This window comes from Lampris incognitus, chromosome 6 (genome assembly GCF_029633865.1).
Source record: "Lampris incognitus isolate fLamInc1 chromosome 6, fLamInc1.hap2, whole genome shotgun sequence".
Classification (NCBI taxonomy): Eukaryota; Metazoa; Chordata; class Actinopteri; order Lampriformes; family Lampridae; genus Lampris; species Lampris incognitus.
This window is the reverse complement of record NC_079216.1, coordinates 69,570,667-69,590,820: the sequence shown is the minus strand read 5'-3', so window position 1 is coordinate 69,590,820 and position 20,154 is coordinate 69,570,667. Positions and strand designations below refer to the sequence as shown.

General features: G+C 45.2%; 1 protein-coding gene across 1 annotated transcript in view; it reads left to right on the top strand.

The window, feature by feature from the left end:
- banp (BTG3 associated nuclear protein) overlaps nt 1–20,154 on the top strand; it is a 90,267-nt gene that overhangs the window by 42,843 nt on the left and 27,270 nt on the right. Inside the window, exon 11 of the mRNA XM_056281700.1 lies at nt 1,174–1,218. Coding sequence (XP_056137675.1) covers nt 1,174–1,218 — 45 coding nt within the window. The remainder of the gene's footprint in view (nt 1–1,173; nt 1,219–20,154) is intronic.

Genomic DNA, 20,154 nt, shown 5'->3' with positions numbered 1-20,154 from the left:
AATTAAAAAGTAAACAATCCACCTCTGTAAAAAAAAGTGTATCAAAACTGATGAAGTTATTGAGTACAGCTTTTCACTGGCTTTCATTCTGATCATTGGGTGTAGCTCATCACCGCCCTCATTGCTAGTCACACCACCTTTCACACCACAGGATCTGTACTCCCTGACAGCTCTAGATATTAAGCCTTCTAGATATTTGGGGTGCGTCTGTGATGTAGCATCGAACCTCTCAGCTCGCATCTTGGAACAGATCACACATAGTACTTGAGCACTGATTTGCAAGCGCCAAGCCAATGCCGATTTGCCTCTGATCTGGGGGGGTTTATCCAGGAGCTCCAAAAACTGTCGAGGAATGGAAAATCAGGGCTAGAATCGTGTAGTGCGAACTAGGCATCATTGTATTGCCGGTTGCCAGTCAATGTCCAGCCAGTAAACAATAGGCAAGACCTATCGCCACTGTCAGCATACTTCCAGTTTAGGGTAGAAGGAAATCCTCATCTGTCTTTCTTTCCCTCTCTCTCGCTCACTCTCTCTCTCTCTCTCGCTCTCTCTCTCTCTCTCTCTGTCTGTCTGTCTGTCTGTCCGTGAATAACTGTGTCTACCTTTTCAATCACAAGTGGATTTAAAATGTTACCTGCTCATTTTCTGAGGGGCCTGTATGCAGTGTCATTTGGTGAGGGGAGGGAGGAGAAGGGGGGTGGATAGAGTCAGGCTCAGTTTCTGTTTTGATTCAGATCCCTTGTGTGTTCATGGGTGTCAGTCTTACATAGCACACTTTAAAGCAACGGCTCCTTGAATATCAATCTCTGCCTTAAGTCGCCCTGCAGCTAGCTTCCAGATGTTAGCTCCTCAACACCATGTTTATTAGTCGACATCGGGGAGTGTTCAGACCTCGTCTGCCGAGAAGGAGAACCCTAATAGAGACGAGGGCTCATCTCCACAAGCAGTGGGCAAGATATTCTGTGTGACCTGTTATCGACATCTGTAGATTGTAAAGGCAGTGCTGCATTCGGGAACATATTACAGATTCATCAGATTATGTGTTTGTGTCCACTGTATGCCTTTGTATTTTTGCTGTTATGATTTAACAAATGGATAAATGATTCAAGTGTCAGTTTTATGGTCACTCAGACTTACTATATATTAACTTCTTCCTCCTCCTCTCTCACTCAGGGAAACCTTCAGATCCACCAGGTACACGTTGGTCAAGACGGACAGGTAAGAAACAAATTATTTATGATGAGCCAGCTGCCTGTCTTTTCAGGATGCACCTTGATTTTGTCCATGAGCTTCTGCTACACACCAGTGTAGACTGGCCCACGTCAGCGACAGTCGGTAGTTGGTATGTAGAAGGCCGGTCATCAGGCCTTCGTCTGATTTAAACAGTAGTCATTGTCAGATCTTCCATAGCTGAGTCATGAGGAGGAAGGAGCTCCCTCAGCACCGTGTAGCCTGAGGGCTGTCTGAGCTGGCTGTTGGTTTTGCTGATCCGTCACACACGGAGTGATACAGACAGGCAGCGCTCCATCAGTCCTTTCCCTCTTCCTCTCCCTCTTCCTTCTTCAGAGAAATGTCTTGCTTTCACAAACATGCTATGTGAGAGTATGCGTGTGCGGTCCCACATTTGTAGCCGTGTGTACGCTTTCCTGCTCCTCCCGTGTCTTACTGTGCCCTTTGTCTGTCCTTTTCATCTCCCCTCCCCTGTGTCTGTCTTTGTCGGGTGTTTCGGCGCAAGTCTTCCTGTTTCTTTGTTCTTGCCCCTGGGATCCGATGGGAGTCTCTTGATCAGAGCAGATCGGGCCTGAGTGCAACCACTATGGGTCACAGATGGGTGCTGCAAGACCAGTACATGGTTTCATATTCATGATCTCATCAGGTCTGGTCTAGAAGCAGGGCTGTAAGGAAGGAAGCTCTTTCTCACGCTCTCCTGTCTGGAGGTTACACTCTTTTGTGTTAGTGTAGCTGGGCAGCTGTTTTTGTACAAGTGCCAGTTGTGAGATAGTTGACTTGTGAGTAGTTACTGAGGGCTTCTCTTGATAACTGGGGCAGTCCACACCCTGTCTGTCCATCGCATGTCCCAGAACTGCAGTTGGAGAAGTAGTTAGTAAGCATCCCGTTGTCTGTTTGAATCAGCCCTAGAATCAGAGTAGCGGGTGTGTGTTGTTGGCCACTCCGTTTTTCATGTACAGTCATGATAAGGACGTTATGCATCCCCTTTCCCTCAGATGTTCTAGGCACTGTTGGACACACACACGGCTGGCTGTGTGTGTTTGTGTTTGTGGTGTATGATTGCATCTGCTTCATATGAGTTGCTTTGTTGTTTGTATTGCTTTATCGCCTGTTTGACTGGATATGTGTTTTCAATCGATTATGAAGCAGTTGCCCCAAATCCTTCTTTCCTTATCCCTCCAACAGTCACAAACACACACATAGTTGTGTCCTCAAATGACCTGCTCACTGAGCCTGACGGCAGCATTCCTGTCTGTCTCTTGCAAGGGTCTTGGCACAAGTTTTGAGCCAAATTCTGGTTCAGATTTTGCACCACAATACAATATTTTCAGGAGTTGTATAACTCAGTTCACAGGGTTCGTAGATCCTTACTTGTGTGTGTGTGTGTGTGTGTGTGTGTGTGTGTGTGTGTGTGTGTGTGTGTATTAAGAGATTTTTTTATCTTTACATATATATATATATATATATATATATATATATATGTGTGTGTGTGTGTGTGTGTGTACACCCTGAGAGCAGGATAAGCGATTAAGATAATGGATGGATGGAGCACACATATACACACACATACATATATAAAGATTAATTTTTTTTAATCTTTATATATATATATAATGTATATATATATATATATATATTTATCTATCTGTCTGTCTAGTTATCTATAGATTTACACACATATACACATTATATATATATATATATATATATATATATATATATATATATATATATATATACACTACCGTTCAAAAGTTTGGGATCACATTGAAATGTCCATATTTTTGAAGGAAAAGCACTGTACTTTTCAATGAAGATAACTTTAAACTAGTCTTAACTTTAAAGAAATACACTCTATACATTGCTAATGTGGTAAATGACTATTCTAGCTGCAAATGTCTGGTTTTTGGTGCAATATCTACATAGGTGTATAGAGGCCCATTTCAAGCAACTATCACTCCAGTGTTCTAATGGTACAATGTGTTTGCTCATTGGCTCAGAAGGCTAATTGATGATTAGAAAACCCTTGTGCAATCATGTTCACACATCTGAAAACAGTTTAGCTCGTTACAGAAGCTACAAAACTGACCTTCCTTTGAGCAGATTGAGTTTCTGGAGCATCACATTTGTGGGGTCAATTAAACGCTCAAAATGGCCAGAAAAAGAGAACTTTCATCTGAAACTCTACAGTCTATTCTTGTTCTTAGAAATGAAGGCTATTCCATGCGAGAAATTGCTAAGAAATTGAAGATTTCCTACACCGGTGTGTACTACTCCCTTCAGAGGACAGCACAAACAGGCTCTAACCAGAGTAGAAAAAGAAGTGGGAGGCCGCGTTGCACAACTGAGCAAGAAGATAAGTACATTAGAGTCTCTAGTTTGAGAAACAGACACCTCACAGGTCCCCAACTGGCATCTTCATTAAATAGTACCCGCAAAACACCAGTGTCAACATCTACAGTGAAGAGGCGGCTGCGGGATTCTGGGCTTCAGGGCAGAGTGGCAAAGAAAAAGCCATATCTGAGACTGACCAATAAAAGAAAAAGATTAAGATGGGCAAAAGAACACAGACATTGGACAGAGGAAGACTGGAAAAAAGTGTTGTGGACGGATGAATCCAAGTTTGAGGTGTTTGGATCACAAAGAAGAACGTTTGTGAGACGCAGAACAAATGAAAAGATGCTGGAAGAATGCCTGACGCCATCTGTTAAGCATGGTGGAGGTAATGTGATGGTCTGGGGTTGCTTTGGTGCTGGTAAGGTGGGAGATTTGTACAGGGTAAAAGGGATTCTGAATAAGGAAGGCTATCACTCCATTTTGCAACGCCATGCCATACCCAGTGGACAGCGCTTGATTGGAGCCAGTTTCATCCTACAACAGGACAATGACCCTAAACACACCTCCAAATTGTGCAAGAACTATTTAGAGCAGAAGCAGGCAGCTGGTATTCTATCGGTAATGGAGTGGCCAGCGCAGTCACCAGATCTGAACCCCATTGAGCTGTTGTGGGAGCAGCTTGACCGTATGGTACGCAAGAAGTGCCCATCCAACCAATCCAACTTGTGGGAGCTGCTTCTGGAAGCGTGGGGTGCAATTTCTCCAGATTACCTCAACAAATTAACAGCTAGAATGCCAAAGGTCTGCAATGCTGTAATTGCTGCAAATGGAGGATTCTTTGACGAAAGCAAAGTTTGATGTAAAAAAAATCTTGTTTCAAATACAAATCATTATTTCTAACCTTGTCAATGTCTTGACTCTATTTCCTTTCATTTCACAACATATGGTGGTGCATAAGTGTGACTTTTCATGGAAAACACAAAATTGTTTGGGTGATCCCAAACTTTTGAACGGTAGTGTATATATATATATATATATATATATATACTACTACTACTTTCGGCTGCTCCCGTTAGGGGTCGCCACAGCGGATCATCCGTTTCCATCTCTTCCTGTCATCTGCATCTTCCTCTGTCACACCAGCCACCTGCATGTCTTCCCTCACCACATCTATAAACCTCCTCTTTGGCCTTCCCCTTCTCCTCTTCCCTGGCAGCTCCATATTCAGCATCCTTCTCCCAATATACTCAGCATCTCTCCTCCACACATGTCCAAGCCATCTCAATCTTGCCTCTCTTGCTTTGTCTCCAAACCGTCCAACCTGAGCGGTCCCTCTAATATAATCGTTCCTAATCCTGTCCTTCTTCGTTACTCCCAGTGAAAATCTTAGCATCTTCAACTCTGCCACCTCCAGCTCCGCCTCCTGTCTTTTCGTCAGTGCCACTGTCTCCAAACCATATAACATAGCTGGTCTCACAACCATCTTGTAAACTTTCCCTTTAACTCTTGCTGATACCCTTCTGTCGCAAATCACTCCTGACACACTTCTCCACCCACTCCAACCTGCCTGCACTCTCTTTTTCACCTCTCTACTGCACTCCCCGTTACTTTGGACAGTTGACCCCAAGTATTTAAACTCAAATGCCTTCATCACCTCCACTCCTCGCATCCTGACCATTCCACTGTCCTCTCTCTCATTCACGCATAGGTATTCCGTCTTGCTCCTACTGACTTTCATTCCTCTTCTCTCCAGTGCATACCTCCACCTCTCCAGGCTCTCCTCAACCTGCACCCTACTCTCGCTACAGATCATGTCATCCGCGAACATCATCGTCCATGGAGACTCCTGCCTGATCTTGTCCGTCAACCTGTCCATCACCATTGCAAACAAGAAAGGGCTAAGAGCCGATCCTTGATGTAATCCCACCTCCACCTTGGACCCATCTGTCATTCCAACCGCACACCTCACCATTGTCACACTTCCCTCATACGTATCTTGCACCACTCCCACATACTTCTCTGCAACTCCTGACTTCCTCATACAATACCACACCTCCTCTCTCGGCACTCTGTCATAAGCTTTCTCTAAATCTACAAAGACACAATGCAACTCTTTCTGGCCTTCTCTATACTTCTCAATCAACATTCTCAAAGCAAACATTGCATCTGTGGTGCTCTTTCATGGCATGAAACCATACTGCTGCTCGCTGATCATCACCTCTCCTCTTAACCTAGCTTCTATTACTCTTTCCCAAATCTTCATGCTGTGGCTGATCAACTTTATACCTCTGTAGTTGTTACAGTTCTGCACATCGCCCTTGTTCTTGAAAATCGGTACCAGTATGCTTCTTCTCCACTCCTCAGGCATCCTCTCACTTTCCAGGATTGTGTTAAACAATCTAGTTAAAAACTCCACTGCCATCTCTCCTAAACATCTCCATGCCTCCACAGGTATGTCATCAGGACCAACTGCCTTTCCACTCTTCATCCTCTTCATAGCTGTCCTCACTTCCTCCTTGCTAATCCGCTGAACTTCCCGATTCACTATCCCTACATCATCCAACCTTCTCTCTCTCTCATTTTCTTCATTCATCAGCCCCTCAAAGTATTCCTTCCACCTTCTTAGCACACTCTCCTCGCTTGTCAGCACATTTCCATCTCTATCCTTGATCACCCTAACTTGCTGCACATCCTTTGCAGCTTGGTCCCTCTGTCTAGCCAATCGGTACAAGTCCTTTTCTCCTTCCTTAGTGTCTAATCTGTCATACAACTCACCATACGCCTTTTCCTTTGCCCTCAACACCTCTCTCTTTGCTTTACGCTGCATCTCCTTGTACTCCTGTCTACTTTCTTCATCTCTCTTACTATCCCACTTCTTCTTTGCCAACCTTTTCCTCTGTATAATTTGCTGTACTTCCTCATTCCACCACCAAGTCTCCTTGTCTTCCTTCCTCTGTCCTGATGACACACCAAGTACCTTCCTAGCTGTCTCCCTCACTATTTCTGCAGTGGTTTTCCAGCCATCTGGCAACTCTTCACTACCACCCAGTGCCTGTCTTAACTCCTGCCTGAACTCCACACAACAGTCTTCCTTCTTCAACTTCCACCATTTGATCTTCGGCTGTGTCTTCACTCGCTTCCTCTTCTTGGTCTCCAAAGTCATCCTACAGACCACCATCCGATGCTGCCTAGCTACGTTCTCCCCTGTCACCACCTTGCAGTCTCCAATCCCTTTTAGATGGCGCCTTCTACATAAGATATCGTCCACCTGTGTGCACTTTCCTCCACTCTTGTACGTCACCCTGTGTTCCTCCCTCTTCTTGAAATATGTATTCACCACAGCCATTTCCATCCTTTTCGCAAAATCGACCACCATCTGTCCTTCCACATTTCTCTTCTTGACTCCATACCTTCCCATCACCTCTTCATCACCTCTGTTCCCTTCACCAACATGTCCATTGAAGTCCGCTCCAATCACCACTCTCTCCTCCTTGGGTATCCTCTCCACCATGTCGTCCAACTCACTCCAGAATTCTTCTTTTTCATCCATCTCACACCCAACTTGCGGGGCATATGCGCTGATAACATTCAGCAATAAACCTTCAATTTCCAGCTTCATACTCATCACTCTGTCTGACACTCTCTTCACCTCCAGCACGCTCTTGACATACTCTTCCTTCAGAATTACCCCTACCCCATTACTCCTCCCATTCACACCATGGTAGAAGAGTTTGAACCCACCTCCGATACTCCTGGCCTTACTTCCCTTCCACCTGGTCTCTTGCACACACAGTATGCCTACCTTTCTTCTTTCCATCATGTCAGCCAGCTCTCTCCCTTTACCAGTCATAGTCCCAACATTCAAAGTTCCAACTCTCACCTCCACATGCCTACCCTTCCTCCTCTCTAGCTGCCTCTGGACATGCTTTCCCCCTCTCCTTCTCCTTCGCCCAACAGTAGCATAGTTTCCACCGACACCCTGCTGGTTAACAGTACCGGTGGCGGTCGTTGGTAACCCGGGCCTCGACCGATCCGGTATGTAAGTCTTATTTATGATCCGCATATTTGATTTGGCAAAGATTTTACGCCGGATGCCCTTCCTGATGCAACCCTCCCCATTTGTCCGGGCTTGGGACCGGCACTAAGGATGCACTGGCTTGTGCATCCTCAGTGGCTGGGTTATATATATATATATATATATATATATATATATATACACACACACACACACACACACACACACATATATATATATACACACACACACACACACATTTTATATACACATCACACACACACACACACACATATACGTATATATATATATATGTGTGTGTGTGTGTGTGTGTGTGATGCGTCAGTGTAGTAGTACTGGGGTAGTAGTGCTTGCAGTTAGTGCATGCTGCATGCTGCTTCTGCTTGCTACTTTCTGCTTTCAGCTACTGCCGCCGGCTAGCCCTCTTGTGGGGGGTGGAAAGAGGAGCCAAGTGCGTAAGTCTCCTCCTGCCGGTACATAGTCTCTCTGTCGCAAAGACACCTGTAGTGCCTCCTTGTGGCCACACACGGTAACTGGGTACTTTGCGGTTCCAGGCCAAACTGCAGGGAATCTTGGAGCAGCAGTGGGCGCAAGAGAGAAGGCGGGCAGGCCCATCGGTGTGTGGACACGCCCTGGCGTCTCTCAACCACTGCCCCAGCTATGCCCTAATGGGCTAGGTGCACAAGCGGTAATCATTGAAACTTCTGGGCATCCTGGAGTGCATAACCATTTCTGGTCAGATTTGTTGTGAGGAGAACGGATAGCTAGCTAGCTGTATCTCTCAAGATGAGTGTCTTCGGGGCAAAGAGGAGTCGACTGGTTACTTATCAGCGACAACAGACAGCGACAACTAAAAAACACACAGAATAATAATGATAATAATAATGATAATAATAAGATAAATATAAAGATAAAATGAGACAGTTTAAAAGTGATTTCAGTGCATGTGCAGGGCTGTAGCCTTACACTATGCTGTACTCTGTATAGCTACTATACATACATACATACATACATACATACATACATACATACATACATACATACATACATAGCGATCGCAGATGTAGCTGCTCTCGAAGACTACTCTGATACTGGCAACTGGTGGGTGTGAGCCTATAATTATCCAATGGTAGAGGTGGCGGTGGAGGGGCATCTGGGTGGATCAGAATCACACGGCTCACAGGCACCGGGTGTTGGTAAGAGATTGGACTCCCCTCCTGAACATCACCAAATTTTGAGATGCACAAACAGGCTCTAACCAGAGTAGAAAAAGAAGTGGGAGGCCGCGTTGCACAACTGAGCAAGAAGATAAGTACATTAGAGTCTCTAGTTTGAGAAACAGACGCCTCACAGGTCCCCAACTGGCATCTTCATTAAATAGTACCTGTTAGAGCCTGTTTGTGCTGTCCTCTGAAGGGAGTAGTACACACCGGTGTAGGAAATCTTCAATTTCTTAGCAATTTCTCGCATGGAATAGCCTTCATTTCTAAGAACAAGAATAGACTGTCGAGTTTCAGATGAAAGTTCTCTTTTTCTGGCCATTTTGAGCGTTTAATTGACCCCACAAATGTGATGCTCCAGAAACTCAATCTGCTCAAAGAAGTGCCCATCCAACCAATCCAACTTGTGGGAGCTGCTTCTGGAAGCGTGGGGTGCAATTTCTCCAGATTACCTCAACAAATTAACAGCTAGAATGCCAAAGGTCTGCAATGCTGTAATTGCTGCAAATGGAGGATTCTTTGACGAAAGCAAAGTTTGATGTAAAAAAAATCTTGTTTCAAATACAAATCATTATTTCTAACCTTGTCAATGTCTTGACTCTATTTCCTTTCATTTCACAACATATGGTGGTGCATAAGTGTGACTTTTCATGGAAAACACAAAATTGTTTGGGTGATCCCAAACTTTTGAACGGTAGTGTATGTATGTATGTATGTACTTAAACAATTGGATGGTGCAGGTGCGCTCACAGACTCACCATCGTCCGTGGCTTGTGCCAGCGCTGTTCCGTCTCTGTACAGCTCAACACTGGAGGAACAGCTGTGAGGTTTAACTGAGAGTAGTGTGCAGTCTGAAACAGCAGTGCAACATTATGATTGCAACGTGCTGTTCCAGCCACACATGAACAGTCAGCCTCAACCATTTGGACTGGGGAAGAATCGGCAAGCACAATCTATAAACAAAAGAAAGATAATCAAGTTGAGCAGTCAGGGTAGCCTATGATCTAAGATGGTCTATTTCTGTTGTTTATGGAACAATAATGAGTCGTCATAACATCAGTGCCTTAACTGTCTCAATCCTACAGTCAATAATTATTTTGCGCAATGAATACTGAACAGCATGACAAATAAAACCTCAAACAGCTATATACAACAACCAGTTACTGGGGTTTTCATGAAGGATAATAGAACATTCCTGTCAGTGCACCTCGCAAAAAGTTGGTCTGTCAGTGAGGAGTTTCGCCCCACAGCCATAATAACAGCATTGTACAGCCAATACAATAGCCAGACAACTTAATTATGAATGCCTGATTTCACGTTGAATTTCAACTTCTTCAAGATACAATGATATATTTGCACATATCCTAGCTGCATAAAATCCCCATAACTGACAGATAACTGAACTATCTTCCGCTCTACTCTCATAGCCTACTCTGAGGTTGTGAGGTCTTTCATGCTTCCTCATTGATCTGTGGCAGACTGCTCGGACACTCACTCTCCCTGTCTGCTGATCTTTACTTGAAATTGGGGGGGGGGGGGGCGGGCATGTTATTCATATAATCAAATCATCAAACACTAGATGGTTAGAAGACTGATAATAGTAACGTACTAAGTGCAAGTGATCTGAATTTTCTCTTGATGTTTACATTAGCATTAGCTAGCTAGCTTCTGAGGTAACGTTAACTTACCTTCATAATTATCAGTGTAGCTCGAAATATACATCTTGAAGCCTTTCTCCTGCTTACTCCCCGGTGTTGCCGAGGAGGCTTGAATGATCCGGTGAACATCACTGACTGTGATTTTTGGTAAATCCTGAATACACCTTGTGTAAAATGCCATCGCATCTCTCTGCTTCTCACATCAAGACCGGAAATAGAAATGCAATCCGGAAATGGGAAGCAGAAGTGGTAGAATGTCGCTACGCAACTAGCCTATAGTAACTAAGTCCTCAACGGTGGAACGGGCGGAAGATGGTGGCTGTGAGGAGCACCACAACAGTCGCAAAGGCGAAAGAAGGCTGCAGCAAAGAAGGGCCCCCAGTTGTCCTGGTCCCCATGCCATTGGATTCCGGCCTTTCTATGCCAAGGACTGTTTGGAGGCTGCCTGTGCACCAGCCTCCCCACATTAAAAGATTCCATGCACAGGCGTCCTCCCGAAAGGGAATCGGACCATTTAACATCCCGGACAAAGTCCTGTGGCGATCAGGAAGTGGAGAGGGGGCAGGACCGTGAAGTCTGGCAGCTCCTAGCCACAACCTGACACACAGGCGATGGGTGTCTGATTCAGTCGTTAAGCTCTTGGGCTGAGGCAGAAAGAGCTTTTCGGCAGCTGCACCCATGACTGAGCAGCCCTATTTAGGATCCACTCTGCTTACCCCAGTAGGGGAAGGGGCTGGAAAAGGTGCCCTAAACATAGCCTGACTCGCAAACTCCTGTCTGGGCTACCGCACCCAGAGGGATCACCACTAAGTGGTCAGAAACAAAAACGGAAGCAAACTTACATTGGAACCTGGAACGTGAGGACCCTCATGGACAACAAACACAGTGATCAACCTGAAGGCGAACTGCCATCATCGCCAGGGAGCTAAGGAGATTCTGGATCGCTATTGCAGCACTCTCCGAAACCTGACTGGCTAATGAAGGGCAGCTGAAGGAGGAAAAAGGCCGATACACTTTCTTTTGGAAAGGAAAACCTGCTGATGAGCCAAGGATCCATGGCGTGGGCTTTGCTATTAAGAACAGTCTCATCAACCACCTCTCCGAACCCCCTGTGGGCATCAATGAACGCCTAATGTCCATACGTCTGACGCTTGCAGGCAGCTAAAAGACCACTGTTGTTAGTGCCTATGCTCCAACACTTGATGCACAGGATGAAGTGAAGCAGGCCTTCTATGCTGACCTGGACACCATCTTAACCAAAGTCTACTGACCTGGACACCATCTTAACCAAAGTCCCCAAGAAGGACAAGCTAATCCTGCTTGGAGATTTCAATGCCAGGGCCGGACGAAACCACAATCTATGGAGAGGCACAATAGGGAAGGAAGGAGTTGGCAACACGAACTCCAACGGCATATTACTGCTATCAAAGTGCTCAGAACACAGCCTGGTCATCAACAAACATACTTTTCCGCCAAAAGAATAAACTCAAAACATCCTGGATGCATCCTCGCTCTAAGCTCTGGCACCTCATCAATTACATAGTCATCCGCACCAAAGACCGCCATGGTGTGTTCAACACCAGACCGATGACCAGTGCGGATGAATGCTGGACAGACCACCGCCTCATCCGCTCCATCATGTCCATCAGTCTCACGCGGAAAAGAAGGGTGCAAAAAAGACCGCGCTGGCCAAAGCTCAACATCAAAAGGCTGGGTGACACCACTTTTCGCGAACAGCTCCAGGCTACTCTCAGCGCTGCTCTGCCCAGGCAATACCCAGAAGATATTGATACACAGTGGGACCTGCTTAAGTCTATCACCATGGACTCCTGCAAAAGCACCTTTGGCTATAAAACCCGGAAACATCAAGACTGCTACGATGAAAATGACTACGAAATCCAACAGCTCATTGACGTCACGCGGCAAACCTTCATTGCCTGGCAAAATGACATCAGCTGCAAGGCTAAAAGAGGAGCCCATGCCAAAACAAAGGCAGCTGTTCAATCTCAGGTTAGGCAACTGAAGAACCAGTGGTGGACAAGGAAGGCTCTGGAGATCCAGCAGCTTGCTGACTGTGGTGATACCAGAGGTTTCTTCGATGCCACAAGAGCGGTATATGGCCCCAGCCACCGTTGCCTAGCCCCCCTTCGCTCCAAAGATGGGCTAATGCTAATAAAAGATAATAAGTCAATGACCGACAGATGGAAAGAGCATTATGGGGAGCTACTGAACAGGGACACAACTCCTGAGATGGAGGCCCTTGACCAACTCCCTCAACAACCCATCAATGAGAATATGGGAGCACCACCCAGTCGGAACAAGGTGCAGGATGCCATAAGGAAGATGAAGAACAACAAGGCCGCTGGACCTGACGGCATCCCAGCAGAAATCCTGAAGGATGGTGGGCCAGTTCTCCTTAATCACATCCACGCCCTGCTCCTCAAAATATGGGAAAAGGAGGAAATCCCTGCACAACGTACAGATGCCCTCATGGTCTCCATCTTTAAGAAGGGAGACAAGGCAGCCTGCAGAAACTACCGTGGCATGTCCCTCCTGTCCACCACTGGGAAAAATCTCGCCCGGGTCTTGGCAAATAGACTCCTCCCCCTGTCAGAAAACATTCTCCCTGAGTCTCAGAGTGGATTTTGCCCAAATAGAGGTACCATGGACATGATTTTCATTGCCAGGAACAAAATCAACCACTATACATGGCCTTCATAGACCTCACCAAAGCCTTTGACTCTGTGAACCGTCAGGCTCTGTGGCAGGTTCTGGCAAAAATTGGCTGCCCGGACAAATACATCTGGATACTGAGACTATTGCATTACAATATGTCAGCCACAGTACTCAGTGGCAGTGGAAATGAAACGGAACCCTTCAGGGTTCACACTGGAATCAAGCAGGGCTGTGTCATTGCTCCTACTCTGTTCTATCCTCCATCTTATGGGTAAACACCTGCCACAAGGAGTCAGAATCATGTACAGAACCGACGGACAACTCCTGAACATCAACAGATTCAGGGCTAAAAGCAGAACCACCACCATATCCGTCATGGAGCTGCAGTATGCCGATGACAATGCCCTCGTGGCCCATTCAGAAGATGCTTTTGCCAAGGCATACAAGCAGCTTGGTCTGGCCCTTAACATAAAAAAGACCCAGATCCTCTACCAGCCACCGCCCAACACAAATAACCCTGCTCCACCCCAACTATCTATGTTGACAAAACTAGACTGGAAAATTTGGACCACTTTACATACCTCGGAAGCCTCCTATCCTCCAAAGCTAATATCGATGAGGAAATACACGACCACCTCAGTTGTGCCAGTGGGGTTTTCTCAAGACTGAGGAAGAGGGTCTTTGAAAAGCGCGACCTCCAGGCCAGGACGAAAATTCTGGTCTGCAGAGCGGTAGTGTTGCCCACCCTACTGTATGGATCAGAATCCTGGACCATATACAGCAGGCACTTGAAGGCACTAGAGGCACATCATCGGAGGTGCCTCCGAAAAATCCTCAAGATCACCTGGGAAGATAGACGCACCAACACCAGCGTCCTGGAGGAGGCTAACATTCCTGCTATCACTGCCACCATTGACCAACACCAGCTCAGATGGACTGGCCATGTCATCCGTATGCCTGACTCTCACCTTCCAAAACAAGTCGTATACTCCCAGCTTCTCACAGGACAACGGGCCCCGGGAGGTCAAAAGAAAAGGTATAAGGATAACATCCAAGTGAACATCAAAAAATGCCACATAGACCCTAAGATCTGGGAGGACACAGCAACCAACAGGGCGACCTGGAGAAAACTTGTCCTGGAAGGAGCTGCACTATATAACAACAATCTCCGCTGTGCTGCAGAAGACAAGCGCAGACTCAGAAAGGAGGGTGTTTCCACCAAAAAGGCCAAAACCAATCCCACAACTACCACCGCCCACCCCAACCCACACTGCACCAAAATATGCGGCTCCAGGATCAGCCTCTTCACCCACCTGAAGACCCACAAGGACCAAGAAGGAGGACAGTCATACTCGACCCCGAGTGACCGCCGCCGCCGATGATATATATATATATATATATATATATATATATATATATATATATATATATATATATATATATATATATATATATATATATATATATATATATATATATATTTTAGTGGTGGGACTTGATTAAAAATCGCTTTTTTAATCGCATATCGATATTTGACACCAGAAGCAACATTTTTCAATTGAAACAGGTCTTGGTAGATGACTAAATCAATGAATAGACACATACATAAGTTTAAACAACAAAATCCTGTTTATTTTGTTCAGAACAAGTTTGTTTTGTAAACACAGTACTTTTTGTAACCCTGATCTTCTACCACTGAAAGTGGTCTACAGTCCACAGCAATCCATTTGGCCAGTGAGTTTGTTAATTTATCAGACGTGGACTTACTCATCTTGGCTTTGAAACCCGTCATCTGGTGGAGAGTCGGTGGGCGACTCTGCTTTGTTGTACTAGGAGCACTAGCGTTAGCTCCGGTGTTAGTACTAGCTGCAACGTGTTTGGCATGTAGGTGGTACCGGAGGCTTGAATACCTGCGGTGGAATGCAAACTCTTTGTTGCAGAGTCTGCACACAACAGTGCTCTTATCTAGGCTTCCATCCTACCGGTTTTAAATCGTAAATTTCCCATCCACAGAGCTAAGCACTGCGGTGTCATCCTTGTCGTCCATCACATCTGTTGTTAGCATACTAACTTGTTAGCCTGACCTACTCCGCCTTCCGCTTGACTGACGTCACTCGGTGCATCGGTATAATCCGTATGTCAGAAACGAGTGCACTGAGAAGTGTTCCGTGTTGACTGGAGTGTAAAAATAAAATGCGATAAAATGCGTTAATTTTTTTAACGCCGTTATTTTTCCTATAATTAATTATCGAATTAACGCGTTAAAGTCCCAGCCCTAATATATATATATATATATATATATATATGTGTGTGTGTGTGTGTGTGTGTGTATATATATATATATATTTATATATATATATATATCCATCCATCCATCCATTTACTGAACTGCTTATCCTGGTGTCAGGGTTGTGGGGATGCTGGAGCCTATCCCAGCAGTCATTGGGTGGCAGGCAGGGCAGGCCGCCAGACTATTATACATTATACAAATATGTAAAATATGCCCTCTGATGGCCTGGCAGCCTGTCCAGGGTGTCTCCCCACCTGCCACCCAATGACTGCTGGGGTAGGCTCCAGCATCTCTGCGACCCTGAGAGCAGGATAAGCGGTTCGGAAAATGGATGAATGGATATAGTATATATATAGTCCCATCAAGAGATTGTCCTCTGTATGCCAGATGTGTTTGTTGCACAGATGTGTTTGTTACAGATGCTTTTAGAGATTGCATTATTAAGAGCTTTGCTGACTGAAGTATGGCTTATGCGGAGGCTTCAGTGCCTCTCAGCAAAGCACAAGTGCAGCAGTTTGTAGGACCTGGGAATGGCACAGGGGGCCTGTTTCGCTCCAGCAGTGTCTGGGTGGTTTTCATCAAAGCTGGTCTTTTTTTTTCTCTTTAGCTCATTGTTTGATTGTGACTATAAAATGATTCGAGAATCGAGACTAGGGCCAAAACAAACATATCCCTCTTTTATTACATTATTGCTCTAACCTCGTGTTCTGGGTTGTATTTTTCTCACACACACACACACACACACCTACATGCAGGCACACATATATTTGGGTGGCGGTGTGTCGTTGCTTGTGTGATGTCATGGGGTAAAGGAGGAATGTGGGCTGGCTGTCAGCATTGGTCTTATTAAGTCTTATTAAGCCTAATGTGCTTCATGATGAGGGATTAGGTTAGCTCTTAAAACTGATAAAGTCCAGGAAGAACTTAAACATACTCAAGGGAGATAGGACCAAACCAATTATGATATTTGTGATACCAGTTTAGCTGTTTGACCAAATGTAGTAGCATATGTATGATCCATACCATGGTGACAGGCATGGGCGCAAGTCCATGAATACTGGGATGGCATCCAGCGCTTTACCTGTGCCCCCTCCATAGGGTTAGTGGTGTGTCAGGAAGGGCATCCCATGTAACATTTTGCCAAATCATCATGTAGATTGCCAAGACCATACCGGATCGGTCGTGGCTCCATGCTGGATCGGTCAAGGCCCGGGTTAACAACAGCCGCCATCGGTGGTGTGCCCTCATAGGGTACTGATGGAAACTGTAAGATCTGCTGTGGCGACCCCTGAGAAACAGGGAACAAGCCAAAAGATGCATGATCCATACCGAATTGTTATTGTGCTGTTTTGGAAGAGGATTAGTTAAACACATCAGGCAGAGGTATTAGAGATCAGCTGTAATGCCGACGTGTGTTTTCGCACATGACTACTTCATTTGTTTACTGAGGCCTACATCCAACATGACTACTTCATTTGTTTACTGAGGCCTACATCCAACAGGACTACTTCATTTGTTTACCGAGGCCTACATCCGACATGTCTACTTCATTTGTTTACTGAGGCCTACATCCAACATGTCTACTTCATTTGTTTACTGAGACCTACATCCAACATGTGTAGTTCATTTGTTTACTGAGGCCTACATCCAACATGTGTAGTTCATTTGTTTACTGAGGCCTACATCCAACATGTGTAGTTCATTTGTTTACTGAGGCCTACATCCAACATGTGTAGTTCATTTGTTTACTGAGGCCTACATCCGACATGTCTACTTCATTTGTTTACTGAGGCCTACATCCGACATGTCTACTTTATTTGTTTACTGAGGCCTACATCCGACATGTCTACTTCATTTGTTTACCGAGGCCTACATTTGACATGTCTACTCCATTTGTTTACCGGGGCCTACATCCAACATGTTAACTTCATTTGTTTACTGAGGCCGACACCCCACATGTCTACTTCATTTGTTTACCGAGGCCTACATCCGACACGTCTACTTCATTTGTTTAATGAGGCCTACATCTGACATGTCTACTTCATTTGTTTACTGAGGCCTACATCCGACATGTCTACTTCATTTGTTTACTGAGGCCTACATCCGACATGTCTACTTCATTTGTTTACCGAGGACTACATTCGACATGTCTACTCCATTTGTTTACCGGGGCCTACATCCAACATGTCTACTTCATTTGTTTACTGAGGCCTACACCCAACATGTCTACTTTATTTGTTTACTGAGGCCTACATCCGACATGTCTACTTCATTTGTTTACTGAGGCCTACATCCAACATGTCTACTTCATTTGTTCACTGAGGCCAACATCCAACATGTATACTTAATTTGTTTACTGAGACCTACATCCAACATGTGTAGTTCATTTGTTTACTGAGGCCTACATCTGACATGTCTACTTCATTTGTTTACTGAGGCCTACATCCGACATGTCTACTTCATTTGTTTACCGAGGACTACATTCGACATGTCTACTCCATTTGTTTACCGGAGCCTACATCCAACATGTGAACTTCATTTGTTTACTGAGGCCTACACCCAACATGTCTACTTTATTTGTTTACTGAGGCCTACATCCGACATGTCTACTTCATTTGTTTACTGAGGCCTACATCCGACATGTCTACTTCATTTGTTTACTGAGGCCTACATCCAACATGTGTAGTTCATTTGTTTACCGAGGCCTACATCCGACATGTCTACTTCATTTGTTTAATGAGGCCTACATCTGACATGTCTACTTCATTTGTTTACTGAGGCCTACATCCGACATGTCTACTTCATTTGTTTACTGAGGCCTACATCCGACATGTCTACTTCATTTGTTTACCGAGGACTACATTCGACATGTCTACTCCATTTGTTTACCGGGGCCTACATCCAACATGTCTACTTCATTTGTTTACTGAGGCCTACACCCAACATGTCTACTTTATTTGTTTACTGAGGCCTACATCCGACATGTCTACTTCATTTGTTTACTGAGGCCTACATCCAACATGTCTACTTCATTTGTTTACTGAGGCCAACATCCAACATGTATACTTAATTTGTTTACTGAGGCCTACATCCAACATGTGTAGTTCATTTGTTTACTGAGGCCTACATCTGACATGTCTACTTCATTTGTTTACTGAGGCCTACATCCGACATGTCTACTTCATTTGTTTACCGAGGACTACATTCGACATGTCTACTCCATTTGTTTACCGGAGCCTACATCCAACATGTGAACTTCATTTGTTTACTGAGGCCTACACCCAACATGTCTACTTTATTTGTTTACTGAGGCCTACATCCGACATGTCTACTTCATTTGTTTACTGAGGCCTACACCCAACATGTCTACTTCATTTGTTTACTGAGGCCAACATCCAACATGTATACTTAATTCGTTTACTGAGGCCTACATCCAACATGTGTACTTCATTTGTTTACCGAGGCCTACATCTGACATGTCTACTTCATTTGTTTACTGAGGCCTACATCCGACATGTCTACTTCATTTGTTTACTGAGGCCTACATTCGACATGTCTACTCCATTTGTTTACCGGGGCCTACATCCAACATGTCTACTTCATTTGTTTACTGAGGCCTCCATCCAACATGTGTACTTCATTTGTTTACTGAGGCCTACATCCAACATGTGTACTTCCTTTGTTTAGTGAAGCCTACATCCGACTGGACTATGCATGATGTCATTGTTGTTCTGATCTGCCAGGATAGTGTTCAGTCCTTGTTGGTGTAAACCAGCGTAACTATATATCACTGGAACGCTGCCTCGTCTGTACCCCTCCAGAGACCCCCCCCTCCCCGTTTCTCTGTGTGGAACGGTCCCCCTCCCTCCCTCTCTCACCCCTCCCTCTCTCTCTCTGTTGCTCTCTGTCTCTCACCATTTCTCCATGTGAAACTGTCCCCCTCCCTCCCTCTCTCTCTCACCCCTCTCTTCTTTTCATCTCCCTGTGCTATAGATAGACACTCCAGTCCAGCAACAGCTGGGTGCTTCCTTTAGCACGTCGCACTTCCTCAGCCCTCCTCCGCTCACAGCTGCTGGGTGGCCCCCTGGTGGTGTGGGGTTAGGATGCCTTGGCAGGTTTTTGTTTGTGTGCATGTTGGTGTGTGTGTGCTGGAGTGTATTTTGCTTGTGCAGCAGATATGCGAATATCGATAATAGATATTTCACCTCTTTGTACATATTGCTCCATGAGGGACTTTTTATGAGGAGGTTTTTCCAGTGAGGAGCATGCAAGAGGGTTCTGGGACTAGTTATAAAATAAGGGGTTAGAGCCCTGCTCCAGGTTTATTGGCAAATGGAGGCTCCTCTGTAGTTGGAGTGATAGACAGCATTAAAATCAATACCAAGGCTATATGGTGACCCTCTACCTGCTGTTCCTCCACCCACTGCTGTCTGAGCTGCGGTGTATTCATCACTCTCTTCACCCGTGTGTGTGTGTGTGTGTGTGTGTGTGTGTGTGTGTGTGTGTATGTGTGAATGAAATGTGCATAGTGTACCCTCTCCAGGGTCTAGCTGTGTCAGTGCAGTTCTGAACTTTTTGCCAACTTAAAGTTTCTGCAAAGCCCGATCCACAGTCGCTGCTGTCCTATAAAAAGCCTTTCACGGGAGGGAGACGGCAGGCCTGTGACGCTATAAAATAACCAGTCTTTTACAGCGCTCGCTGTCTGTC